The sequence below is a fragment of the Octodon degus genome, unplaced genomic scaffold (assembly GCF_000260255.1).
Source record: "Octodon degus isolate 3935 unplaced genomic scaffold, OctDeg1.0 scaffold00061, whole genome shotgun sequence".
Classification (NCBI taxonomy): domain Eukaryota; kingdom Metazoa; phylum Chordata; class Mammalia; order Rodentia; family Octodontidae; genus Octodon; species Octodon degus.
The window spans coordinates 8,238,742-8,266,423 of NW_004524637.1; the positions used below are offsets into that span (position 1 = coordinate 8,238,742).

Below are 27,682 nucleotides of genomic sequence, written 5' to 3' on the forward strand. Positions count from 1 at the left end.
CAGATCCATAATCACTGATTCCAGAGGAAGATACACTGTCTGCAAGGACCAACGGTGTGTCTAGTAAGAAAGCCCTATGCAGATGGGTATTTCCTAACACTACACAGTAAGTGCAAGGGAGGAGGTGTGAATAAGTCACTCCAAGCTCAGAGAGGGGCTCTCAGCTCTGTCCCTGGGGCCAAAGAACTATTTCTTTTTGGGGTTAGTATCATTTTATGCCATCCAAATCTTCAGGAAACCAAGGAAACTTCTATATACAGGCCCCAAGAGGTAGGATCCCATACCTTAGACTGAAGTCAAACCTTGGCATCCTATTGAAAACCTGCTCAAGTTCTCACAAAGCAGTCCATGTGCAGGACTTTGGAGATGATTGTGCACACATGTTCATGAGTTCTTGGGTCTTTTAAAAAATTACACATTTTAGATGTACATAATGGTAACATTCATCAGAAGGAATTTGTACCTGTACATGATACATTTTGTTCTTTTTTTCCTTTTCCCCTTCTCCTCCCATCAATCTCTCTCTTCCTCCTGATGGACAAAAAAGCGAAGTTTTTAAAATAATTTTTTGAAATCAGTTTGGATCAATCTCACATAATAAATCCAGGAAATCAAATTATACAAATTCTACATTATCCTTTCTCATAAAGTCCTTGGAGACAACTAAAATTAAAATCGCCTAGCTTTACCAAAGTTTTCTATGTACCCTAACCAACTGGATAGAGAGAAAATAAAGCAGAAAGTTCCTGAAAACAATTCTAACTATTTCCAGTAAGAGAACTTTCTCTGAGACTCATGCTATAAAAAGCTTGGCATGTAGTATTTCTCAAGCCTCAACTTCCTTAAACAACTGTAAGTTGCAGATCTGCATGAAATATCTTAAATATGGTAAGAAGTGGAGGGAAAGCAGCAGCCAGCCTCAGAGGAGCCAAACACGACAACTTCTGTGGCACTGTGTCCCAGAAATCAAGACGGGCTTGAGTTGCCTCTTCCTTATTTTATTTTTTTGGCAGAACCAGGGATTGAACTCAGGCCCTTGCACTTGCCAAGCAAGCACTTATTCTACTGAGCCATCTCCCTGACCCTCTTCCTGATTTTTGAAGGTACACGTTTTCCTAGTTTTTCTTTCATGTTTCTTGCTCTGCACGGTAACATGCAATTGAACAAAGATGAAATTGTTTCAAAAGTCTCCCTGAAAGCTAAAAATCTCTCCTTTTCCTGATTGGTAGGTTTGTGTCTGTTCTATTATCTCAAACTTAGGTGACATTTGGGCTCATTTATTCACTGCATTTATTATGCTGAGCTGATAGTCAGAATTAGTTATGATTGAACCACAAAGAGTCCATCTCCACCAGGTATCAGGAAGTTAACATGGTGTCAGCACGCACACGCACGTGTGCACGCGCACGCACGCATACACACACACACACACACACACACACACACACACACCCCTACTCACTTCTAGATCCCACAGTTTGGAAATGCATATAGACCTGAGTGTAGAGATGCACACTGTAATCCCAGCCACTCAAGTGGCTGAGGCAGCAAGATTGCAAATTCAAGTCCAGCTTGGATTATTTATTTGGCTAGATCCTGTCTCATAGTAAAATTCAAAAAAGGGTTGGAAAATAGATCAGCCATTCCTGGGTTTAACCTCCAGTACCTTGGGGCGGGGGGGAAGCATGTATTGACAACCCACCGTAAGAACAACTATTTTCTTATTGTCTCTTTAATAGCAAAGAACTTTCTTTTTCCTTTTAAAAATTCCTACTTCGGGGCTGGAGAGATGGCTCAGTGGTCTAAAGCACCTACTTGGAACAAGCTTGGCAAAGCACAGGGACCGCGGTTCAATCCTCCAGCACCACATGCCAGCCAGCCGCGCCCCCTGTTGGGCTGAGCTGGCCACACACACACACACACACACACACACAATAAATGTTAAAATAAAAAAAAAATTAAAAAAAATTCCTACTTCACAGAACATTATGTGACCAAAGAACTCATAGAATTCTGAATCTCTGAGATAATGATGTGGAAGTGAAATCGGCGTGCTAGTTGGGTATAGAAGCATATTATAGAAAAGAAGTGGAGAATTTCATGTGATCTGGCAAAGAAATTTCATCCACTGAGACCCGACAGGAAAACCTATTTAGATAAGAATCTACAGTTTCTGTTGTACGAGTCTCCATTTCAGTCAGATGTATTCTTTAACTAAAAAAGAGGCATGCAGGTATTCTTTGATACTGTAATCAGCTTCCTTTGGGTCTTTATTCTAAGGCCACGTACAATGTGACAAAACAGCAGATAGTGGGCTACACTCAGGGGTGTGGTTTATTGGAACAAAAAAGAACACAACCACTATCAAGAGGATAACTGGTATCAGGGGGATAACTCGGACGTTGGCTTTGGTATAGGCGAACATGTGAGACCCCTGCAGGGACACAACTGTCACTGCTTGCTGATGTCAGGTTTTTGATGCCAGGAAAGGAGGTTGTTTTGGGTCCTTCTGTTTTGCATTCCAGCCCTGTGAAGCTTCTAGTTTCCTGGAGGACTTGTTCTTTGCCCTTTGCATTCTAATTTCTCAAGAGTTATCTTTGGCTCTTTAAGGTACTGGCCTTTAGCTTAATTACTTATTTTCTGCAATTAGTTATTCAATGTATTCAGGCCCTTGGCCCATCTGCCTTTCTCCCTTCTATCTACTGGCATTACTATGAAGAACAAAACAAAACCATGCAACAAAACTAAAGGAAAAGAAAGTAAATACATCATAATTACTCAAGTCAATAACAACAAACTAGTCAGAATACTGCTGTCCCCATATCGAAGGGACATTCCAGTTGGTATCCAAATCTGAGACACTCCAGTCCCTTATCTAAAAGGCTGTTAAGGTTTACATGTAGCTGTCCCTTTGTGATGGCCTAAACCCAGACTCCTAGTGTAAATATTGCCATGATAAACTTTAGCTGCCCCCAGAGTTGTAAAAACAGGTCTATGTGTGAAACAAGTGACCATATGGAGGAAACATACCCTGAGAACGCGTTGACCCTAAACGATAGCAAGCTACACATTTTATTCTGACAGGCAGGATGCGTGCTGATCTGTTTGACAAGCAGGCTATACATTTTATTCTGTTTGACAAGCAGGATATCTTGCATATTCTCTTTATATTTTTTTCGTGTTTTTTTTTTTTTTTTTCTTTCTCTCTCCTCTATACACTCTCTGGTCGGCACCCCTCACTTAAGACTCTGAAACAGGGTTCTATGCTGATGGTCGCTGAGCTCAGCTAATAAGACCTTCAAATTTTAATTGGCTACTTAGATTCCTATATTGATTATGAACCCACAACTCCAAGTGCTTGTAAGTGGGGCTTTGGAAGGGGGCTGGAATCTTGGGGCACCAAGGTAAGTGTGCCGTTGGGAGATGGGGTCTGATCAAAAGACAGGGGTCACTGGGGGACCAGCAGGGTGTGGGGTGTGGCTCCCTCCCCAGAGCTCCTTCATGCTTTGCCTCCTGGTTGCTATGAGCTGCTTCTCCTTGGCTGTGCCCTTCCTCTATGCCTTCCCTCCTTGAAGCTAGTCAACTATGGATTAAAGGACAGAGCCCAAGTAAACTTTTGTGTGGATCAGAAGCCTTTGGAACTTGTGTTTGGGAAGATTTGGAAACAGGGGCTGAAGAAGCAGGCTTAGGAATGCTGTAAGCCGAACTTTAAGAGAGATTCTGTTCAGAAATTAGAAGATCAAAATGCTAATAAAAATTCTGATGGCAAAAACTAGGCTCAGCGGGAATCTGTTGGGAAAAAGACTGCACTGACAGCTGGATTCCAGGCCACGTGTTCTATACTGGGGCAGGAAATCTCTACGTTTTGCTTCTGTGACTTTGAAGGAGACTGAGAGTAAGGACAGTAGACAAATTAACCTGGCGGAGGAAATTTCAAAGCCCCACATTTATGCTGTGGCATGGGTGCTCCCTGAGGCAGGTTCTTTTGAAAAGTTTTAATTTTCTCCAGAAAGGAAGCACCTGTAAAGTTCGAGTAGGGGAGAGCTCACCTGCTGAAAAGATTAGCACTTAAAAGAAGTTAAGTACTTTGGATCCGAACAATAGGAAAAAAAAATTTGAGGGTATCGCATGAATCAGGAAGACCCCATCTTTGCAGGTTCAAAATTGAAAACTGAAAGGCTTTGCTTTGACATAAGGGTTTCAGGGCACCATCCACTTAGAAAATTTGTCCCCAACTTCTGTCCACGGTGGCCAGCCATCCAAGAACTTGGGGACTGAAGGTGACCATGATTTAAGAGGGCCTGGCTAGTGTTCCAGCTGGTGACAAGCCTTGGGATCACCCATATGGCACTTATCTTACAGGGATCCAGAACGTAAGAGTTGTTGGGTCAAGGAGACATCTGTCCAGATTTCAGAAGGCCTGGGAAGCCAGGCAGTGTGGCCCTGAGAGGACAGTACATGAAGCTGGGAGAGTGAAGCCAAAAGCTTAGTGGAGAGCACAGGACCTGGAGAAGCCGGGAACATGGAATGTGGGAAGGCTGAAGGCAGTGCATAGCATCAGCCCAAGAAAGAAACCATTAGGGTTGCAAATGGCAATGCCGTAAGACAAGGACCAAACTATTTGGAGCTCAAATCTGGCCTACAACTGGGGCTGGATACAGAGCTCTGGGATTTAATGTTTGCCCTGCTGGGGTTTGGTCTTGTTTGTTCTCATTGGTTTCTATCCTTCATCCCTCCTTTTCGGAGTGGGAATGTCTTACGTGTGCCATTGTATGTGGGCAGTATTTAATTTTCTCCTTGGTTTTTTATATGGAGTCACAGCTAAGAGTTGCTTTTGAGTCTCAGATGAGACTTTAGACTTGGACTTTTCAACAGTCCTGAAACTATGGGGAGTTTGGTGACTTAAAAGATGACCTAAATGCATTTGCATAGAGATGTGCTTGAGCCCTTTTGAGGTGGGTGCTGCAATGTTATGGTGTGCATCTAGAGCTCCCCCTACCCAAAGCCTCTGCAGTCATGGTAGGCTTCTGAAAGGTGATGGATGACACTGTCAGTATAACAGCTAAATGTGATATTAAGAGGTGGGCCCTGGTCAGAAGAGGCAGAGCGCTCGGGGTGTGCCCTGGAAAGGGGATCTGCCACCCCAGCTCTTCTGTCTGCTCTCTGCTTCCCAGTTGCCACGAAGTGAACTGCTTTTCTCCACCCAGCCCCTTCTGTCAAGGCTTTCCCTCGAAGCCAGCTAACTATGGACTAAAAATGGGAGACAAAATAAACCCACCCTTTTCTAAGTTGCAGGGACTGTTTTGTCCCAGTGACAAGAAAGTGAAGATGACAAATGGCCTAGTTGTGTGCATATAACCTACACACATCCTCCGATATATTTAATCACCTCTAGATTATAGTACTTAAAATACATAGTACAATGTAGATGCTATGTATATGGTTGGTTTAATATAATGCACTATTTAGAGAATAATGATGAGGAAAATGTACATGTTCAGCACAGACACTAATTTTTCCTAAATATTTTTGATCCTATGTGGGTTGCATCTGTGAATGCAGAGCTCATGGCCATACAGGTTCACTGCCGTAATCACATAGAAGGATGGACTAGCAAATCAGTTAAGGAACTGTTAAAGTTAATAGATATGATGACACAGGCAGCATGGGGAGAAAAATAACTGACAGTTTTGGATGGTGCCCAACACTGCGGTATAGTTTTACTAACAAATAGAGAGCCTAGTAAAATAAAAGGACTCTATGCCTGCTCCCTTAATGGTGACAGATTGCTTTCCACTTGAGCCAAAGGTGGTAGGCAAACTAGTCAAAATAAAACATGAGTTAAGCCTTTAGTGGTGCTAAGAATTTGTGAGATATGGGCCTGAGAAGAGCAAACTGAAGAATGTCAGTAGTGCAATTAGAAGGCTTCAACCACTCTTGTTAAGCTGCAAATTATCTGACTGATTTACACACTTGTGACTGGTGATACTTTTGGGGGAAAAAAACCCATTTAATTGTAACTTACAAAAGTGCAGCACGCTTTAGCTTTCCTTATGTAAGTCTGCCTTCTAAAAGGCCTAACTGTAGGCAAAGTCTTTAAAAGTAATTTGTTCTCTTCCGGATTTCAAAGTCTGTAACAACGTAGATTGAATAGTTTAAATTTTACAGATATATGCTTATTATGGACATTTTAGAAAATATAGAACAGTGAAATGAAACAGAAAACAAATTCTCCAGTATTATAAATGGAAGTTACCAACATTTTAGTTGGGCTCTGTGTTTTCCATTTCTATACTACTTTGATGTCTTCAGTCTTCTGTAATGCATATTATGAATATTTCACTTAGAGTTTCAAGATATGTAGTACTGATTTTATATGATGTTGTATTAAAAAAACCTGCCATGACCAAAGACCCCCACGAACACATAGGTTACTAAAGATGTTCCTACACCAACGTGCAGAAGAGACTGGCAGAGCTACACGAGGGTAGACCGTCGTGAAGAGCAGGAAAGCGTGCGACCACCTCTCAACGAGAGGCAGGACGCCTCCTTGACGCAGACCACAAGGCGTCACCCGGGCCAACTCAAACTCACCTCTGCGCTATCTGCCCGGGGCTCAAGCTAACTTGCGCGGCCTTTGAAAAGCTCTGATTCACTGCAGAGATGGAGTAGGAGGACAGAAAAACCTGTTCAGGGCCTAAGCCACCAAAGTCGCCGACAAGGGCAGCGCAGGCCAGCGGGTGGCTCTCGCTCACTAGCCGAATTCCCGACAAGCCGGAAGCGGCGACGCTCCGGGGGCCCGCACAGCGCCTCGACTTCCGCTTCGCGCACGCGCGGCCTTGCGGTGCGCCGTCCTTTCCGCTCCCCCGCCTGGGTTCCTCCGCGTCCTCCCCACTAGTTCCGCAGTCCTCTCGCTCCTTCCGGTCTCCCGCCCCTCGGGAGCCGCCAGCCGACCGCCGCTTCCGGTCGCCCATGTCCCGCCCCTTCCGCCTCGCCGGTGGCGGCGGCCCCTGCCCGAGTCTCCTCAGGGTTGGGGGGCGGGTTCCTTGGCCAGGACGTCCGAGCCGGTAGAGCCGCGCCCGGGTCCGATGGCGATGAACTGCAACGCCAAGGACGAGGTGGACGGCGGGCCCCCGTGCGCGCCGGGGGGCGCCGCGAAGACGCGGAGGCCGGACAACACGGCCTTCAAGCAGCAGCGGCTGCCCGCCTGGCAGCCCATCCTCACGGCGGGCACCGTGCTGCCGACGTTCTTCGTCGTCGGCCTCATCTTCATCCCCATCGGCATCGGCATCTTCGTCACCTCCAACAACATCCGCGAGGTCGAGGTGAGCGGCGAGCGGTCCCCGGCGGCGGCGGCGGCGGCGGCGGGCTGCGTCCTCCTCCTCCCGCGGGCGGCCGGGGTCTGCGCCCCGCGCTGCTCCCGCTCGAGGGTTGGGGGTTGCGGGGGCGAGCGCCGCGGAGGCGGGTGCGGTGGGGCGTGCGCGCAGGCTGGGGGGGCGTGTGCGATTCCTGCCCGGGGGCTGCTCGTCGCGGTGGAGGGAGAAAGGCGTGAGCAACAGTTCTAGGGCGACGTGACCGCGAAGGAGTCGCCGGAGCTTGCGGCGCTACCTGCGCGGACACCCGGGCGCAGACGGGCGCGGGGGCCCCGGGGAAGGACCGCCTCCGGAGCTGCCGATCACACCGAGCCGAGGCGTGCAGCCTGGAGTACCGGGCGCGCAGTGGGGCGGGCGGCTGCAGTGTGTGCGGTGCTTTTCGGATTGCGCTAATCGCATGTTTTTAGAGCACGACGTGGGTTGAAGCTAGCCGGAAGCTTCAGGTCTGGTTTTGCGCAGGCTGTCAGTTACTAGCCTAAGCAAAACCAGAATTTACTGGTGATTGTGTACCGCATCCGCTGTCTGCGTTTCCTCTCCTGGGGACCACACGTAGGGAGTAAGTTTTGCAGTGTCTGCACATTGTACTAATTTTATGTTTACTAAACATTCTTCTGTCAGGACAGAAGAATTTACATGGAGAAACATTTCAGTTTATGTCAGCAGAAATCGTGCTATTTTTCTCCAGCTGCAGTGGGGAAAATGGAGCGATAGTACAATGTAAATCCTGTATGGTGTTGAGTATTAAACATCTTTTATCCTCATTATTCCTGAGTTTTTACCTACTGAAAGGCACAGAACTGATCTCAAGTAATCTTGATTTCTGTTCTATCATATGCGTTTTTGTGTACAGTTTTTAATATTTACATAGATGTAATGGGACTTTCAGAATAATTGTATTTTTTAACTAGGCAAGCAGGTATACCTTTTTCCAATTTAATTTGCAGTGCTATCTTTAAAAGCAAAATCAGCATTTTTATTTTTATTTTATTTTTTTTTGGCAGAACTGGGGATTGAACTCAGGCCCTTGCGCTTCCCAGAGAAGCACTTATTCCACTGAGCCATCTCCCTGGCCCCAGCATTTTTATTTGTATAGTGCTTTACTTCAGCGTTAGTAACAGTAAGAGTAGTATCAATATAATGATAGGTTTTAAATCTTTCACTAAGCATTTTTAATATATGAATGAGGGAAAGTGTTGTGTTTTTTAAGTAAGAAGTTTTATACTTTGTTTTTATCTCTGTACTAGTCTGCAAATATAGTCCAAAATTGAAAATTTTTTGGGTAAATCATGGTAGATTTTGGAGTATTTTGGCTTTTAAGATTCAGAATAGGACTGTTCAGCTGTTGAAGTCTATGAAAATATTCCAAAATCTGAAAACCCCTGAAGTCTGAAATAGAAGCCTTCTGGATGCTCAGCTAGTACTCATTCTCCATCCACACAGGGATCATGTATCCTGTGAGACCAAGCACGGACTCTAGCTGATGTCTCAGGGAGCTAGGTCAAGTTCCGGTTCAGCTACTTTTTTCAAAAATTGATGTCATTTCTCAGAAGCTCAGTTTCTTCTAAGATCCAAGCCGGAAGCAATGTAGATAAGACATGAGGAGTAGGTTGAGGTTTGGCAATAAGCTAGTTAAGAATATAGTATTGTAGGACTGAGATGGAAACCCAGGGCTCTTGACTCCTAGTTTTAAGGTCCTTACTGCAATGATAATAAAAAGAAAATAGTTTAACTTTAGAAATTTGAGGCTGGGGAGATGGCTCAGTAGCATAAGCACTTGCCTGGCAAGCGCAAGGGTCTAAATTCAAGCCTCAGTTCTGCCAAAATACCCCCCAAAAAACCAATTGTTTGGGGCTGGGGAGATAGCTCAGTAGAATAAACACTTGCCTGGCAAGTGCAAGGTCCCCGGTACTGCAAAAAGAAATTTGAAACACTTCATTTAAACTTTAGACAATTGAGATTAAAAAAATGGCACTAATTGGGAATTTATATGAATATTTACTGAATTATGTGCAGATTCTGAAAATACTTACCAAGTATAATATGAAAATAAATATTTCACTTTCCTTCAAATTTTAGGGTTCTAAAGTAAAATGAGGTTCTCATACCAGCGAGGTGGGGAGTGGACGTTTCCTAAGCGGACCTTGGCAGAAGCCCAGTGACGCGTTGCCTGAGGATATGCCACAGTTCAGCTGTCAGGAGAGTGCTGAAGTTGAATCAGGGCCTTAGCAATGAAAGTTCTGGCTCTCCTCTCTGGTGTGTGATGACAGGCGTGGTTTCGAGTCCATTTCTCTGCTTCGATGAATCAGTAGATTCAGATAGCCTCGTCTCTAAGATGCTGATTGGACTGTGGAAATTCTGTGGCTTTCCACCCAAGTGTGCGTCATAAAAAATGCTGCGTGATCATGTTGTATTGCCATTTAAACGAGAGGAAATGAAAATTAGGGGCAATTGGAAACTTTATGCCAACACTGGCATACAGTTGTGCAGATCAGATCTGTTGTGTGTGTGTGTGTGTGTGTGTGTGTGTGTGTGTACATGTACCAGACACATGTGCGTGCATGCACGTGAAGTGTATTAAGTATCTAAAGTGTGCCGCATTGGGTCTGGAGTTATCAGAGAAACTCAGGGAACTTTCCCAAAACACTCACGCTTATGGTCTGCCTGTTCTCTACCTTTTTCCCCTGGTACTGGGGTTGAACCCACACTCTTTGGCCTGTGCTCCTTAGACTACATCCGTAGGTCCTTTACTCTTTTGTCAACCACTAGTTCTGCCCCCCACCCCCACCCCCCATGGCTCAGCCTGCCCTGGGGGCTGCTGTTGTGGCTTGTGGTGCTGGGGGATTGTGGTCCATGTGCTCGCTTAAGCAGGTGCTTTAGACTGTTGAGCATCTCGCTGGCTCCAACCACCAGTTTAGATTTAAATGTTCAGTGCTATTCAAAAGTACAGTAAGTGGATAATGAGAATCTCTTGCCTACATTGATTTCTTTTTTTTTTTTTTTTTTTTTGTATTTTAGGGAAGGGTCTACAGGGTGTGTTTCACTACTAGATCGGACTCATAGTGATCCGCCTGTTTATAGCCTCCTGAGTGCCACCACGCCCAATCTCAATTGCTGGCTCAGTGCACCCCAGGGCGGGCAGGCAGGGCAGGCCAGGGATCGAACACCCAGCCTGTGCGCCTGCTTGCAGGTGCTTTAGTCCGCTGAGCTATTTGGCCGGCCCAAGAAAGTTAATATTTATGAATGTCAGAAGGCGTATATCTTGAGATCCTGGAGACAGAAGCTCCTAGTTTTCCTCCTTGTGTTGTTTCCTTTGCTGCCCTCACTTGTTTAATCCGGTTCATTTTGTTTTCTTAGTTTATTTTAAGAAGATTAAATTTCTCATCTGCATTTAGTGATCTTTATAGTCATTAGTAAGAGTCAAGGAGGGATAAGATGGCTTTAGAAACAATTGTTAAAAATGAGGCATTTTGGGCCTGGGAAGATAGCTCAGAAGAATAAGTGCTTGAAAAAGGTGTTTAAAAAATTATTAATTTTAGCCGGCCGGCCCGTGTCTGTGCGCCCCAGGCCGCGCTCGCTCGCCCCGGCCCGGCCCGGCACCGCCGACACAGGTGCCTGGTAGACATCCTAGAATTTTCAAAATGGCCAAGACTGTCTTTTAGGGGACCATGCTAAGGGACAATATGAAATCTTGGAATGACAGCCAGTCAGATCTCTGTAGCAGTGACCAAGAAGAAGAAGAGATGGTTTTTGGTGAAAATGAAGACGATCTGGAAGAGATGATGGATTTGAGCGATCTGCCTACCTCCCTCTTTGCCTGCAGCGTCCATGAAGCAGTGTTTGAAGTCCAGGAACAGAAGGAGAGATTTGAAGCGCTTTGCTCCCTCTATGATGACCAAGTTACATTTCAGTTATTTAAAAGCTTTAGAAGAGTCAGGATAAACTTCAGCAAGCCTGACGCTGCAGCCAGGGCGCGAATAGAGCTGCACGAAACGGACTTCAACGGCCGGAACCTGAAGCTGTACTTCACGCAGATGCAGATGTCCGGTGAGGCAAGAGACAAATCCTACCTCCTGCCGCCGCAGCCCGCCAAGCAGTTCCTCATCTCCCCGCCCGCGTCTCCCCCAGTGGGCTGGAAGCAGAGTGAGGATGCCATGCCTGTCATCAACTACGATTTACTCTGCGCCGTTTCCAAATTGAGGCCAGGTAACAAACTCGTGCTTCTTATTTTTGTCCTAGAAGTTGCTTGTAGTCACACCAGGGCTACAGCTGCACACCATTAATCCCAGCACTTCTGCGAGGCTGGTGCAGGAGGATCATAAGTTTGAGCCCAGCCTGGGCAATTTCGCAACTTGGCAATACCTTTTCTTAAAAATAAAAAATATAAAAAGGGTTGAGAACATAGCCTAATGTGAAGGCTCTGGGTTCAATATCTGGGACCATAAAAAACAAAGAACACGTTCAGCGACACACATTCTAGCCAACCAATGACAGAAGAGGGAGCAGGACCCACTCACCTGGGCCTGGGCTCAGATTCCCTTTCTGTGATCCTGAGTAGGTTGCTTAGTTTCAATTTTCTGAGACTTGATTTTTCTCTCTCTGTGACTAAGATAATTCTAACCTGCTATCTAGTGTGGCTGTGAGCTAAATGGTATGTGTGTGATACTCATAAAGGTAACATCAGTTGTTCCTGCCACAAATTCTACTGGGACTCAATAATTTTTTTTGACACCAGGAACTGAACTCAGGACCTTGTGCTTGCCAGGCAGGCACTTATGCCGCTGAGCTATCTCCCAGGTGCTGGGCCTCAATATAAGCAGTTAATGACTGTTCATTGCCTTCTCTCCCTGGCCCACCAAGTACTAGATAGATGACAACTACTTCCAGTATATTCCAGGGAGGTCATCATGACATCCTGTCACCCTTCCAGCTTTTTCTCATTAATTCAGTTTTCATATCTTAATTTTCCTCTGTCATCCCTTTCAATTAACGTAATAAACTGATTCCGTGCTGGTCAGATTAGCTGTCCCCTAGAGACAGTTGTGTCTGTCCCAGGGGATATGAGAGGCCTTTGAGGAAAAGTGTCTTGGTGGGGTTCCTCCACCCCCGAGGACAGAGGTCACAAATTAAAAAGATTGCCAGTGTGCCAGGGAGTCCTGAGGGGATACAGACCATTAAGAAATTAGGTAGGGGGGACGGGAGATGGCTCAGTAGAATAAGTGCTTCCCTGGCAAGCGCAAGGACCTGAGTTCAATCCCTGGTTCCACCAAAAAAAAAAAAAAAAAGAAAGAAAGAAAGAAAGAAAGAAAGAAAGAAAGAAATTAGGTAGGGGCCAAGGAGATGGCTCAGTGGAATAAGCACTTCCTGGGCAAGCACTAGGGCCTGCGTTCAATCCCCAGTTCTGCCCCCCCCCCAAAAAAAGGGCAAATTCATCTGATTATTTATACAACATAGTAGGCTGCAATGACAATATTTTATGAGAGCCTTTAGTATTGAATCTCAGCCAGGCGGTGGCTGACACACCCCTGTAGTCCCAGCTACTCCGGAGACTGAGGCTAGAGGATCACAAGTTCAGTAAGGCCAGCCTGGATGCTTAGTGTGAGATTCCATCTCAAAGTAAAAACTGCAGTTGGGTGTGGTGGCCCAGCACCTAGAAGGCTGAGGCAGGAAGATCACGAGATTGAGCCCGGCTTGGGCATTTTAGTGACTTACTGAGACTTCATCTCAAAGTAATAAAGAGTTCAGAATGTAGGTTATTGTAAAGGCCCTGGGTTCAATCTCTGTACCCACACAATAAAGAAATGAATGGGCTACAGCCCCTGTCTAGAATGCATGAGATCTTTGGTTCAATCCTTAAGGCAGACGTGGGGGAAAAAGAATCAAATCTCTAACACCAAGCTGAGAGTAGGGGTGGTGCATGCCTGTAATCCCAGCACTTGAAGGCTGAGGCAGGAGGATCTCCATGAGTTCAAGGCTAGGCTGAAGTACATAACAAGACACTGTTTCCAAAGACCAGCAATAAATAAAAATAAAATTTCTAGTGGGCATAGTGATATACACCTACAATCTCAGTACTCAGAAGACTAAGGCAGGAAGACCACTGTGAGTTCAAGGCCAACCTGTACTACATTCCAATACTGTTTAAAATAAATAAATAAATAAATAAATAAATAAATAAAATTTTCTGATACCAAAGCTATTACTCTAATATAGGATTTAAAGACTTTTTAAAAATAAATGGAGAGGCCAGGGAGATGGCTTAGTGGAATAAGCACTTCCCTGGCAAGTGTTAGTGCCTGAGTTCAATTCCCAGTTCCGCCAAAAATAAAAAATAAAAAAATAATAAATGGGTAAGATGTGGGATTTTTTTTTTTTTTTTAAATTTGGTGGAGTGTTAGTATAAATTCTTTAAGGGCCGGCCAAATAGCTCAGTGGATTAAAGCACCTGCAAGCAGGCGCAGGGGCCAGGAGTTTGATCCCTGGGTCTGCCATGCCAGCCCTGCCCCTGGGGTGCACGGAGACAGTGAGACTGGGCGTGGTGGCGCACGCCTGTAATCCCAGCTTGGGAGGCTGAAAACGGGAGGATCACTGTGAGTCGGATCTAGTAGTGAGACCCTGAACACCCTGTAGACCCTTCCCTAAAATATAAAATGAAATGTTAAAAAAATGAATTATTTATACTCAGGTATAAAGGATAAACTTGAGGCATTTCAAGTAAATGCTCGCAGCGCGAGGCCTTACTCTTAGGTGAAATACATCTGACACAGGTGGAAATACCACAGTGTTTCTCTGATGTCAGAAACCAGAAATGTAAATAAGGGCCAAAATATGTAACAGACACTGTAAAATAGGAAATGTTCAAATGGGAAGGGGAACTAGGGAGGCGGGAGGGCGAAAAGAAGAAAGAAAAGAAAAGATGGAAAAATGGCAGCAAGGCTTTTGTAAATGAGGATGGGAAGAGGGATTGAAGAGAGGGCAGGGGAATGGGGAAGAAAGAAGTTATCTCGTGTGCAGGTACAAATTCCCTGGGATTACCATGACCATCGTTTGCATCTAGAATGCACCAATAAACGAAATGGATTTTGGAAAAAAAATTATTAATTTTATTTAATTTTGTGCATTGGAATCGACCTAAGGGACTTCCCGTTGAGCTACATCTCTTGTGCTTTCTTAAAATTTTGAGACAGGGTCTTGCTAAATCACTAAATTGCCAGGCTGGGCTCAAACTTGTGATCCTCCTGCCTCTGCCTACCAGAGTGCTGGGAGTCCAGCTAAGATTAGACATTTTGAAAATTAAAAAGTTCCGAGATTTTTATATTCTCAGTGACTGTAGTGGGCTCAGGAGGAAGCTTAGCAGTACAGCACTCACTCAGCATGCATAAGGGCCTGGGTTTGATTCCTGTAACAGAAAACAAAGAAAACGATTGTAGTTACTAAGAAGTGAACCTGTGGACATGAAAAGGCTTGTGGTGTTCATGTTTTTGTTTGTTTCTCCTGTAACTTAAGTGCTTAGAGTGAGATGGCAGAGTACATGTGGCCTGCTCAAGTATTGTGCCTGGCCCGGGTGCTTTCAGGGGTTTTACATACCAGCGCTTGTAGTCACTTTGATTATAGTGAATGCCGTCTATTATTCTAAATATCCTCCCCGCAAAACTCCACTCTTCTTATGATAGACCCTTGCTACCCAAATTATACACAACTATTATATTTCTAATTTCACTAAAAATTAATGTAAATTGTTTCCTCTTATGCAAGTGCTTACATAAAACCTTCAGTCTTGGCCCTTGGTCTGCAAAGCCTAAAGTATTTATTTTCAGAACTTATTTGCAGAAAAGAAATGCCTGCCTTTACTTTAGAGTGTCAGATACACATACTGGCCAATTTAGCATTTGCTGAAAGAATGGCTACACTTAAGCTACATGCTTTAGCCCTCCGTGGTCACTTCAGATGTGGGAACGATCCCTGGTGACTGCTTGTGTCCGGCCGAGCGAGTAGGTTTGTCAGCTATGAAACACTTTGGCTGAACTTGACATTCATCTTGGCTTAGATAACCTCTTCCTGCATTTTCACTGGTAAAAGCCAAGCAGCTTAAAGACAGTTGCTTTGGAAAAGTTCCTTTTGGCTCCCTGTGGTCTTCATTAAAACCTCTACAGAAGGCCTTTTGCGTGAAGCAGGCAGTGCATGGGGATACTTACAGAACCATTTTAAACTTAATCTGATTAATTCTTTAGGTGATTTATTGTATTGCTCAGCATTTTGTTGAATGTCCTGTGTAGGTCGTATATTGATTTACTTTTAGATAAATTTGTATTCAGAGTGGAAACTTTCCAGACCTCCTATAAAGTGTAGAAACTGCATGCCTTTCAATTTTTTCCTTTCCCATGACTTTAAATTTAGAGTATTTATTAACGATAGCATGCATTTTTAGAAATGCAGATTTGACAGGGCAACGGTAATAGTGATAGCAAAACTAAGCTGAAAAATATGATAACTCTTCACTAATCTGCTTGTCTATGCTTTTTTTTTTTTCTTTTTGGTTTCTTGAGATGAGGTCTCACCGTGTAGTTCAGACAGGCCTTGAACTCACTGTGTAGCTCCGACCAGCCTTGAACTCAAAGCAGTCCTCCTGCCTCAGCCTCTTGAGTGTTGGGATTACAAGTGAGCACCACCACACCAGGCTGCGTCTGTTCTATTTTTTCTTGTGTTGTGTTTGACGTTGAAGTTTCTGCACAGGGCAGTATAAAGACTTCGCTGCTAGTGTAGACTGCTCTTTAGTTAGACACTATACACAAACATACTTTGAGTGAGGCGAACTGTAATCTTTTGCCACTGCCCGAAGATCTCGCCACCTCAGTTAATTTGGGAGGGAAAGATGTGGTGTAATTTACCCAGCACTGAGTTTTTTTATGAGTGTAACCTAGTATCGTTAATGTCACCAAGATAATCTGGGTGTTGGTGTACAATTATGCAACCCTAGTAATATCAAGCAAATCATTCAAGACAAATTGGGTATTGAGAATATCATAGTCATGAGTAATATACTGCCCTTAAACCTAGAGAAGAAATCCACAATTATAGTGTAAACATTAAGACAATCCAGGTGTTAACTTACAGTTCATATATAATAAATGCGATGGTTATATCTTTGCTAATGGTAGAAAAGAATTCAGCAGTAATTTTATTTTATATTTTATTTTTATGTATTTGGTACAGGGTCTCACTATGCAGCTCAGACTCGTGGCAGTCCTCCTGTTTTTAGTCTTCTCCGTGCTGGGATTATAGGCGTGCGCTGCCATGCTGCCCCAAATTGGTGCTGGCTTAGAGTGCCATGGGAGGGGCCGGTGCAGCATGCGGTGCCAGGGACCAAACCCCAGTCCCTGCGCTTGCCAGGCAGACAGTCTGCTGAGCTATCTCCCCAGCCTTCAACAGTAATTTTGTAGAGTTAACAATCTAAGGATTATTAAAGCTTTATGGTTATACTGTTAAAGATGTAGAGAGGGGAATGAGAGAATGCCAGAAAAAAATGTGAAAACTTAAAGTACATAGTGGGAAAAGAAGAGAGGTATGGGGCAAGGGATCTTCTGTTGGGGAGCATGATGTTTGTGGAATTAGGTGATGATATGAGGAAAGCTGATAAGAAATGAAAGATAAAAGAAAAAGGGGGAAACAAATTAGATGGAGAAAAATATGAGGCAACAATTAAAGGGAGAAAGGGAAAAATAAAGAGAAAAGAACAAGAAAGGGATAAGGACTAAAGACAATTCCCCAAGCCCCAACAAGTTCAGGAGAAAGAGGAAAAAAGAAACACACACACACTCTTACTCACTAAATAAAGAAAAAGCTCTCTGTGAGGTTGAATGACGGTTTTCTTCCAGGATCTACGGTTTCGGGGCAGCTCCCAGTCACGCTGAGTCCCTGCTCAGGCTGTAGATCAGAAGGCAGTCGGACCTCATGTCTGCGCTTGGATGCAGGCAATAGCAGTATGGTGAGAAATCCAGTAGTGCAGGTTTCAAATCTAGAGCGACTCTTGCTGAGCCTGATTCTTTGAGCTGAAACCTCTCAGAGGTCTCTTTCCAACTCAGTCCCCGGCCTCAGCTGTCTCCTTGGACACTACTAGGGGAAGGTACCTCTGGGAGCCCTAAAGTGAAGTCCCTGTGGATACTGAGTCCCAGGCCCAGACGGGCAGTCTTGCCCCAGAGGGGCCTCTGGCCGAGTGCTTTCTGTGTGGATGTGTTGTGTGTTTGGGCTGGAGTTATTCTCCAGCTGGTGCCTGGTGAAGGACTTCATGCCGACAGCATCACGTGCTGTCCCTGCCGATCACAGCAGCTGCTGTTCTGTGCCACGTTTGCCCCAGGGCCCTGGGACCCTCTGCATTCACTTTGTGTCTGTAGGTTACCTCTCCTTCCCTGAGAGCTGGAGCCGAAGCTGGAAACCAGCAGTCTGCCCCTTTCCTTCTCTGTGTGTATTTCGTGTCTTCTAATGTCTCTGTAGCCTTTAATTTTCCTGTCAGATCCAGAGATCTACCTGTCTCTTTTTGTCTTCCCTAGGTCATTTCTTTCCCTTGGCTGGACTCTGACTCTCAGAGGTTGTGTGTTGTTGGTGCTCACCATTCTGCCATTTTGTCCACGTCCTGCTTCTTTATAATAGAACTCGCCATAGTATCGTCTATTCTTTGTTGTTTCTGCTTCTTTATCATTTGGATTTAGGTGAACAATCAAGTTTCCATACTGTTATTACATTGTGAATTATGCCTTGTGTACTTTTGACATTGAAAAACCATTAGTTTTTTTATTTTTAACTCTGTCCTTCATTCCACTTAGTAGCTTCTTTCTAAGATTAGAACTAATGCTTTAGCATACATGTTGGTTTCTTGAAACCTGAAGGGTTATTCCCAACGTTTTTTATTACAATCTAGACAGTAGGTCAAGCTACCCTTGAACTTTAGCTGATAAAGGATATAGTGAGTGGTTGATGGTAAAAGGTCATAAGCTTGAGTTGAATTTATCAAGGATTTTAATCAGTGTTGGGCATTTGAAATATACAGAGAGCTTCTTCAGACACAGTGGGTGATTACAGAAGTTTGAGGACAGAGCCTTCTTTACTTTTTTCACCAGAGACCTCTCTTAAAGAGCCTGGAATCTTTGGAAAGATGAGACAGACGTATGACAGGAAATCCAAGCTTTGCTGTGTTGACTGGCATGCACAGGATAAACTTAGTACAGTAGCTCAAGGAAGGACAAGATCACTGTGTCTCTAATGACCAGGAACAGCCAGGAATTAGGCTTATAGCTGGAACTTGAAGGGTAAGCAATATGTCTAAAGGAGAAGTTTGCATACATTCCAGTAAAGAAGGTTCATATGAGCAGTGATCTAGTGACAGGAAATCAGAGGTGTGTAAAGAAAAGAGGTAAGGGCAAGCTAGCTGGTGCCAGGTGTGGGTAGTCTTTGGTACTCAATAGCAAATGTGTTAAACAGGACAGTGGTGCGATTGGCGCAGTGTATGTTGGGTAGGATTGAGTTCAGCAATGAGTAACCAAGTTTTGGGTTCTCATGTGTAATGTCTTAAGAATATTATAGGGAGGCAATAGGGAGGCGATGCTTTACTGAGTCCTCACTGTATCTGCTTTGCTGCCCTTATGGTCTGAGGGATTTGCTCTCTTAAGAAGGCTTAGGACAGAGGCCTAGAGTTCTGCTTGCCATTGCTGAGCACCAGGTAGAGCAGTGGATGAAGAGCAAGGGACCTGTGAAAAAGATTCTTGGAAGCTGCCATCCCCACCCCCACTTAGCAACAAGGCCACACTGGTGTGAGGCTCCGAGCAGAGAGCAGACCGACCCACCTCTCCTAGCCCCCAGTCTGCTAGCCCGCAGACTCTACTGAGCTCAGCTCCTTGCAGAGCTGTCATCTGTAATCGCAGGGGGTCTTGAAGGAGATGAGGGAGGCCAGGGAGCCCTGCAGGTGCTGGGGCCATCTGGGGACCCTGGAATGTTTACACCTCCTCTTCAAGGACCTGGCCCACTGAGGTGCCAGTCAGCCCTAGACCTTTGATCACCAATGGTTATTAAAGCCTTCCCACTAATGTCCCCTGCCATGTCCCTATAGGGGTGCATGTCTCTGTTCTGAACAGAAGATCTTTTTGTCCCTATAAAGGGGCACACGTCTCTGTTCTGAACAGGTCTTTGCACCTCAGTCTGCCTACTCCGAGGCGTAGTCAGTTCCACACCGTGTTGCCTTTACACAAGCTTGGTGGTCTCAGCTGGCCTACCCCTCCCCCACCCCTTGTGTTACATCTAGAGTTCAAAATTGTAGTTTTTATTCTGATAATGAGGTTTACTGCTTGAAAGAAATTTGTATGCTGTGGAATAGATGTAGCATGGATGTTGTGGTGAGGCTTACCTTACGCTTCTCAAGGAGATGGGACCTGTGATAGGAAGATTTGTCCGTGATGAAATGATACTTTGGTTAGCTGGAGAGCTAGATCTAGATGCTTTGGAGGGGGTTAATAATGTTTCCTTTTTTGTATTGAATTTTGAGTTAAATTATTATTTTATGGTAAAAGTTATGTGTTATTTTTTAGGTGGAGCAAATTAGGTATATGACTGTATTCATATAAGGTTTTAAAAATATGTTATAGAAATAATATTGAATATCATTATCTTCCTCTTGTTCTTTTCATCCTTCAGTATATAATTATGTTCTAATTTCTCTTTCTCTCTCTCTTTTTTTTGTGGTACTGGGGATCGTACTTGAGACATTGTGCTTGCCAGGCAGGTGCTTATACTAACACTGAGCTATCTGAGCTCTCTCCCTGGCCCATCCAGTTTCTTTTCTTAAGAACAAAAATATCCTACTTAATCATAGAACTATTAACAGTGACTTCTAAGAATTTTATATAAATTGTTATCTTTTATCAGAATTTCAGATTTCCTTTCTTCCTAAAATACCTTTGGTAACATTCCTTCCCTGTATCTTTTTAAAATAAATTTTATTTTATTGGCACAGGTTTGTGCTGAATGAAGTTAACATTTCCCTTAGGGAGTAGATACATGTACATAGCCACCTTGATTCTTTTTATCTCTCTTCCACACCCTACTCGCCACTCCTTTTGTGATCCTCTTTCCCCTTTACACTATTATGATCCTTACTTTTTAGTTTATGTTTATGGCATGTGTTGTTTACATCCACCGCGAGTCTTTGGTGCGTGTGACACATTAAACTCCCCTCCCCCCACCACCGTGGGTCTCATGAACCCCTTCCCATTTGCAAAAGATCTGTCCTGTTTCCTTTCCTAAGTCTTGTCATTCACTATTTGTACTTTGCATAATTCAAATGAAAGAACCCATGTGGTGTTTAGCCTGTGTCTGACTTATGTCATTTAGTGTTTGTCAGGTGTCGTTTTTCCTACAGAACCCCCAACTTTATCCTTTATGGCTAAGCAGCCCATATACCTAGGGGCCACGTCTGTGCTGTGCAGTTGTGTGTTCACGGACACACAGGCTGTTCCCAGATGTAGCTGAATTGTGCTGCTGTGAACGCTGGTGTGCACGTGTCACTGTAACATACTTTCTTTAGATCTTTTGAAAAGATACCTAGAGAAGAAATAGCTGGGCCAAGTAGAACTTCTATTTTTATTTATTTGAGAAATCTCTTGGTTTCCAATTTAAGGCATTGCTAATCAAAATGTCAATAGTGTTGCTCACAGAAGTTGAGAAAAGAATTCTAAAATTCATAAGGAAGCACAAAAGACCTGGAGGAGCAGAGGCAGTCCTAGAGGTACAAGAGCAAATCAGGAGGCATCACAATACCTGACTTCAGGTTACACCGTGAAGCTAAAGTGATAAAAATGCTGTGGTATTGACACAGAAACAGACATGTGCATCAGTGGAACAGAATAAGAGATGCAGAAACCTCAGACACATTCAGCTATTTGATCTTCAGCAAAGGAGCCAAAATCATGTTGGTAGAAAGATAGCTTATCTAGCAGATGGTACTGGGAAGAACGGCTGTCTGTGGGCACAGCCTCTCCAGCGGGGGGTCCTGGGCAGAGTGGCTGTCTGTGGGCACAGCCTCTCCAGCGGGTGGTCCTGGGCAGAGGGCTGTCTGTGGGCACAGCCTCTCCAGCGGGTGGTCCTGGGCAGAGCGGCTGTCTGTGGGCACAGCCTCTCCAGTGGGGGGTACTGGGCAGAGCGGCTGTCTGTGGGCACAGCCTCTCCAGCAGGGGGTACTGGGCAGAGGGCTGTCTGTGGGCACAGTCTCTCCAGCAGGGGGTCCTGGGCAGAGCGGCTGTCTGTGGGCACAGCCTCTCCAGCAGGGGGTACTGGGCAGAGCGGCTGTCTGTGTGCTGGAGACTGAAGCTACACCCAGGCCTCTCACCATGTACTAAACTGAAATCAAAATGGGGAAAAACATAAGCATTAAAACAGAACCTATTGAAAGAAAAAAACATGTAAAACTTGGTGTAAGCAAGGGTTTTTTTGAATAGAGCTGTTGTACTAGAAATAATAGCAAGAATGTACAAATGGGACAATATCAAATTAAAAAGCCTGTGCTTAGCAAAGTAAACAATCGATGTGAAGAGAGAGACTTCAGAATGTGAAAAAACTTTCTAGCCATTCTTTGAAGGACTAAAATCTAGAATATACGAAGTACTCAAGTTACCCCCCAATAAAACACCTAATCAAAATTGGGCGGGGGGCAAATGAAATAAATACTTTTTTAGAAGAGATAAAAGGGCCAGTCAACACACAGGAAAATGTTCAACGTCTCTGGCCTTTGGAGGAATGCAAATTAAAACAACAATGAGATTTTCCACCAGCATCAAGAAATCAAGTAACTAATGCTGGCGGGCTGTATTGAGAAAGGAACCTCCCTGCTTTCTCCATTGTTGGTGGGCAGGTAGCTCTTACCGTGTTGGGGTGTGTGGGCGGACACGTTGAGTTTGAGCTTTCGTCCTGCGGTCGTGCGTGCGTGCGTGCAGCCCTGCAGCCAGGACACTCGCGCCGAGTCCTGGCCTCTGGTTGGTTTCCTCCAGATGCTCCTCTGTTCTCTTCTCTCATAATCCGTTTTAAGGGAGGATTTTTTTTTTCTTTCTTTCTTTTTTTTTTTTTTTTTTTTCTCCGAATGCCTTCAGAGCAGGTTTGGCTGGCTTGAGTGGTGGGGATCGAACCAGAGCAACCTGAGCCTGACTGCTTGGTTGAAGCAGAACTCAACTAAGGGGCAGGCCCCCCACAGTCCGCTTTAAAGGAAAAGGCAGAGCTTTTGGATAATGGCCTTACCCGTCTCCCACCAATTCCTTATTGCTGCTTCTCAAGTTTGTGAGGTAGTAAAAAGTAATGTGGAGAAAAGCACAGAAAGGAAGTGTTAGAAGTAGGCTAACGGGAGGACTCAGTAGAGTGGGCTTTGAGTCGTGGTCCGAGAGCTGAGGAATGGGACACACTGCCCTCTGAGGGAAGCGTGCTCTGCAGGAGCGATGGCAGGAGTGTGTGCTCACTCACGGGAGGAGCGCAGACCGGGAGGGGGCGCGGGAGAGCGGAGGATGCGGTCAGGCAGGAAAGCGCAGCGGGCGGGCGGGCTGCTGTGGGTGCGGCTCTTGGCACCCCTGTGTTGCTCACACCCCGGCGGGCGGACGGAGCGATGGATAAGGGGCGAGCCGCTTCTGGCTGAGCTGCGTGCACCGGCGGCGCGGTGCCCGGTGCTCGGCTGTGACGCCTCCTGCCTTCCCTCCTGGGCGGGCCTGCGCAGGACTCCTGTGTTAGCCCAACCTTCACTTTCCTTCTTCTCCCCAGAGCTTGGGAGGTGGGGCTGGAAGCTGCAGTCTTTGCTTGGCAGGCCGTGTTCCATCTCCCAGACAAGCTGCTGGGGAACCCCAGCCCCTGTCCTCTTAGCAGCATGCAGAAGGAAGGCGCTTTCATCACTCACTCCTGGGAGTCCAGGGGGCTAGGAGCTCAAGTGCGCAAGCTTTTCTCTCGTTGATTACCTGTTTCTTTGGTCCACCTTGTGTATCGGTTGAAACATACAACCGATTGTGTCTTAAGCAGCTTTTATGGCTTGACACCTCAGCAAATTTTTGGAAACCCAAACTTGATGATGGCAGTATTTATTGTTTATAAAAATGAGTAAAATGCTGTATGTAAAAATGTTTGTATGGAAATTCGCAGTTATCTGTCATTTTTCTTCCTGAAGATCATTACCTGTGTTCAACTATGGTTTGAAAGCATTACATTGAAAATTCCAGAGGCAGAGAGCTTGTAGGTTTTAAATTGCGCGTTGTGTGAGCAGTGCGGTGAGATCGAGTCCTCGCTTGCTTCAGCGCACGCTCTGTGCGTTAGCTGCGCAGCCGCCGCAGGTATCAGGCTGACTGGAGCCCAGTGCTCATGTGCGTGTCGCTCTTGCTCTGCTTCCCGGTGGCACTGCAGCAGGGAAGCCACGCTCTGGCAGTTCACATATGCTAGTGGAAGCCGGAAATTGTTACAGGTGAAAAGGTTAAGTTCCAAACTTACTAGGAGAAGACAAAAAAATACACTGAGGGCACCAAGTTCTATAATGCGTGAAGATATTTTAGAGAGATCATATTCACTTTACTTTTTTGTTACAGTGTCTTGTTAGGTTTTTTGTTCTATTAATGTTAATCTCTTACTTTGCCTAGTTTATGAATTAAACTTTACCATAGTGTGCAGTACAGGCATTTGGCACTGCGCGTGGCTCTGGGCATCTCCTGGGGGTCTGCAATGTCTCCCCCACAGGTGATGTGGAGGAAGGAGACTACTGTGTTAGAGAATTTTATTTCAACTCTGAGTAGACCTAGTGTGATGGCCATCTATTAAAGTTGTTCTAAATCTGTAGTTTAGATTTTAAAAATGAGTTAACTGTACTGTTTAAAATATTAGCATATTAATAATTGGTGCCAGTTTTATTTTTGAGTATCTTTTAAATTGACTTCCGTGTTTAAATTAGCTTAGGATGCATGTGAATTGAGGTTCTGGGAAGCAGCAGGTTTACTCTAACTGTAAGAAAAGCAGTTTGGACTAGATAGATTTGATTGTGAGTAGGTTAAATTACTCCATGCGTTGCATTTTGTTTCCCCCAATACTGTGTTGAATCCAAACTGGGTCCCTGCTGTTGTCTGCAAATAGGGTCCTTGCAGGGCTAACATGAAGCTGAGGTCCTGAGGGTGTGCCCAGTCCCTGTGAGCGGCATGCTTGTGGGAAGAAGCAGACGTGCACATAGAGGACAGCGAGGGCACAGAGAGGTGGCACTGGGTGACAGCAGGAACAGAGATGTGGTGGTGCTACTGCAAAGCGAAGAGCCTAGAAAGAAGCCAGGGAGGAAGCCTCAGGAGTTCTGACCCTGCTGACACCTGGAAGTATGTCCTGTAGCCTCCAGAGCTATGAGGGAATAAATTTGTCTTGTTCTAAAACACCTAGTAAGTGGTGATTTGGCACAGGAGCCCTGGAGAATTCATGTAGACATTTGCCAACGCTGTGGTCATAGGCAGTCACGTGTAATCTCTGAATCTCATTTTTCCAGTTTCTTTTATAAAAGCTATGAGTAGTTCTGGACTGGAACAGGCACTTGGGATAGAGTAACTGCTTTCGCTGTTGCTGTCCCTTAAAGATAAAGTATTCGTGACCCAACTCACTGACCATGGCCAAGTGTGGGACTGTGACTCACTGCTCGGACTTGGGGTTCCCACTTAAATTCTCTAATTTACTGGAGTACGGGTGGTTTCATGTGACCCGTGGGAGTTTAGTTTTGCTTTGTCTGAGATCCTCTCACAATGCAGTTAAGGCTGGCTTTGAACTCACTTATAAGCCCAGGGTGGTCTTGACCTCTGCTGGGGTGACAGGTGTGTACCCCCGTGCTCGGCTGAATGATGGAGTATTTTTGAGGAAATAAAAATTAAACCTTTATGTAGCTGTAAGTTTAGAACTGAACTTGTGAAGGTTCATTTTGGGTGAATTTTTTAAATGTTTACTGTTATATTTTATAACATTTTGAATAATTTAAGAATGGTTTATTCTTTTTATAGTTTTTAATATATATGACACGTATGTTTGCAGGACATAGTAAGTGCATTCATTGTTGGGAATTGGCGCACATCTTGATCTCCTGTACTTTCCCTCCCCTTGTCTCACTTCCCCTCACCTGCAGGTCCCCTTTTATCCTACAAAGATCCAGTTTTTTGATTCATTAGTTTTTGATGATTATTTGGTGGGGTTTTTTTTGGTCTCCAGTTTCATTACTTTGTGCTCTGATCTTTATAACTTCTTTCCCTTCTGTTAGTTTCAAATTTGGATTGTCCTTGTTTTTCTAGGACCTTTACTTATTTGTGATTTCTCTGCTCTTTTTTCTTTGTACATTTATAGCTGTAAACTCCCTTCGTAGAAAGGCTGTCATTGTGTCCCACAAGTTCTAGTATGCTATGCTTCCATTTGAAACTTTTTTGTTTCTTCCCTAATTTCTTTTGTGATCCATTGATTATCCAGTAATGGATTACTTAATCTCCATGTGTTTTTGTTTTTTGGCTGCTTTTGCTGTTCAGTTCGGACTTAATTTCTCTATGACCTCATGATATGCACATTTCAGGTTAGTTCTTTTGTGTTTGAGATTTTATAGCTTTCAATGTAATGTAGCTCATTGAACCATAATAGTAGTCATCTACAGGTACAGCTGGAAAAGGACAGCAGGGGTTGGGCATTGGAATCCTATCTATATCTCGCCTTTATTACTGTGGCATTGTTCTCTCTTTTTTTCTTTCTTTGGCTGCTCAGCCCACCCTAGGGGTAGGGCTGTGCGGCATGTGGTGCTAGGGTGCTGGGCAGTCCCCTGTGCCTGCCCAAGTTTGCCTAAGCAGGCGCTTTAGACCAGAGTTATCTCGCCAGGCCAGTTCTTTATTTTAAATTTTAAAAAATATTTTATTTATGTATTTGGTACAGGATCTCAGTCTGAAGCTCGGACTCATAGTGATCCTCTTGTCTCAGCCTCCCCAGTGCTGGGATTACAGGTGTGTGCCACCATGCCCAGCTTCAGTGGCTGGCACGGCATGCATTACTGGATATTACTGGATATCGAACTCAGGTCCTTGGTTCGTTCTGTTCTGTTTTCTTTCTTTCTTTCTTTCTTTCTTTCTTTCTTTCTTTACTGGGTATTGAACTCACAACCTTGCATTTGCTGGGCAGGTGTGCATGCCACTGAGCTATCTTCCCAGCCTGAACCCAGGTCCTTGGGCTTGCTAGGCAGCATGTAAACCACTGAACTATTGTCCTGGCCCTGTGGTATTATTATTCTTAGATATCTTTTGGTCATACTTTTCTGCTGGATGTTTAAGACCACGTTGAACTGAGACCTGTGTGAATCAGAATTAACCTCTATCTGTCAAGATCCAGTGAGGCTTTTCAGGCATTGCATTTGGAACCATATATAGAGTTGCTGAGCTCATATCTGTCAGTGTCAGCTTCCAGGATGGGTTGTGGTCCTGCCTGACCAAGAGGCTTCCTGTGAAGCAAAGGGGGGTCTTTCCTTCTCTGGTGACCTTTCTTTTTGTCACATTGCTCATTGCTTGGCTCCTGTTCTCTGGGGTCCAACAGTCTCTTTGTTCAGGAAGTTGGGTAACTCACCAAAGCTGTAGGGTTTTGCAGAAAAGGCCCTCTCATGTCCTGCATCCTTGTTGTCCCTGGAGGGCCAAGGTTGAAGTGTGGGCTGTGCTCTTAACCCAGTTGTCTTTCTAGGTTTGGCCTCCAGACCTCAGTGGTTGAATACCCGGAAGGGAAGATCGGTTACATCAGTGTTACAGTGGGAGGCAGAGGTTTAATTTTACAATCTTTAGATACTGAGCCCCTTGAAATACGTAGTATGGCTGATGAACTGTTATTGCTTTACCAAGCTCGGCTGTGGTAGAAGTTGAAGTCCTGTGGAATGTTAGCAGAGAACAGTTACCAAGTTTTTACAGCTTAGCTTTGTAACTATCAATAGACTACCCACATGCAACTGCTCCCGCCAAAGGGACAGACTGCTCAGGGTATTTTGCTATTCCCTTGCTTACCTACAATCCTGGGTGGAAATATGTTACTTTAAAGGCGTCTTTCCTTTTACTTGGTGACTCAGCTGTTCCAGGGGACTGCTTGGCTCAGCGCTGGGCCTAGACAGAGGCTAGGTGGCACCCTTTGGAGCTGAGTATGTTCTCTGAACAGTGGGAGAAGGCGTGCTGGGGCTCCAGCACGCCTTGTGAGGTGTCTGTCAGGACAGTTTCTCCCCACCTGAAAGGAGCGAGGGGAGAGAAGGCAACCCTGTCTGTTCTTCTTGCCCTGTGCCCTTC

The 27,682-nt window shown here is 44.9% G+C and overlaps 1 protein-coding gene and 1 pseudogene across 5 annotated transcripts in view; both read left to right on the plus strand.

The window, feature by feature from the left end:
- The first annotated feature begins 6,979 nt into the window (after positions 1-6,979).
- LOC101563666 (cell cycle control protein 50A) overlaps positions 6,980-27,682 on the plus strand; it is a 46,761-nt gene continuing 26,058 nt past the window's right edge. For 3 of the 5 annotated variants that reach the window (XM_023718683.1, XM_023718682.1, XM_004634407.2), the window contains exon 1: positions 6,982-7,325. In XM_023718683.1, the coding sequence (XP_023574451.1) occupies positions 7,089-7,325 (237 nt within the window). In that variant the 5' untranslated portion in view covers positions 6,982-7,088. Of the gene's footprint in view, positions 7,326-27,682 lie in introns of all 5 variants that reach the window. The other 2 variants (XM_023718685.1, XM_023718684.1) reach the window with 2 other exon arrangements.
- On the plus strand, positions 10,917-24,166 carry LOC105742585 (annotated as a pseudogene).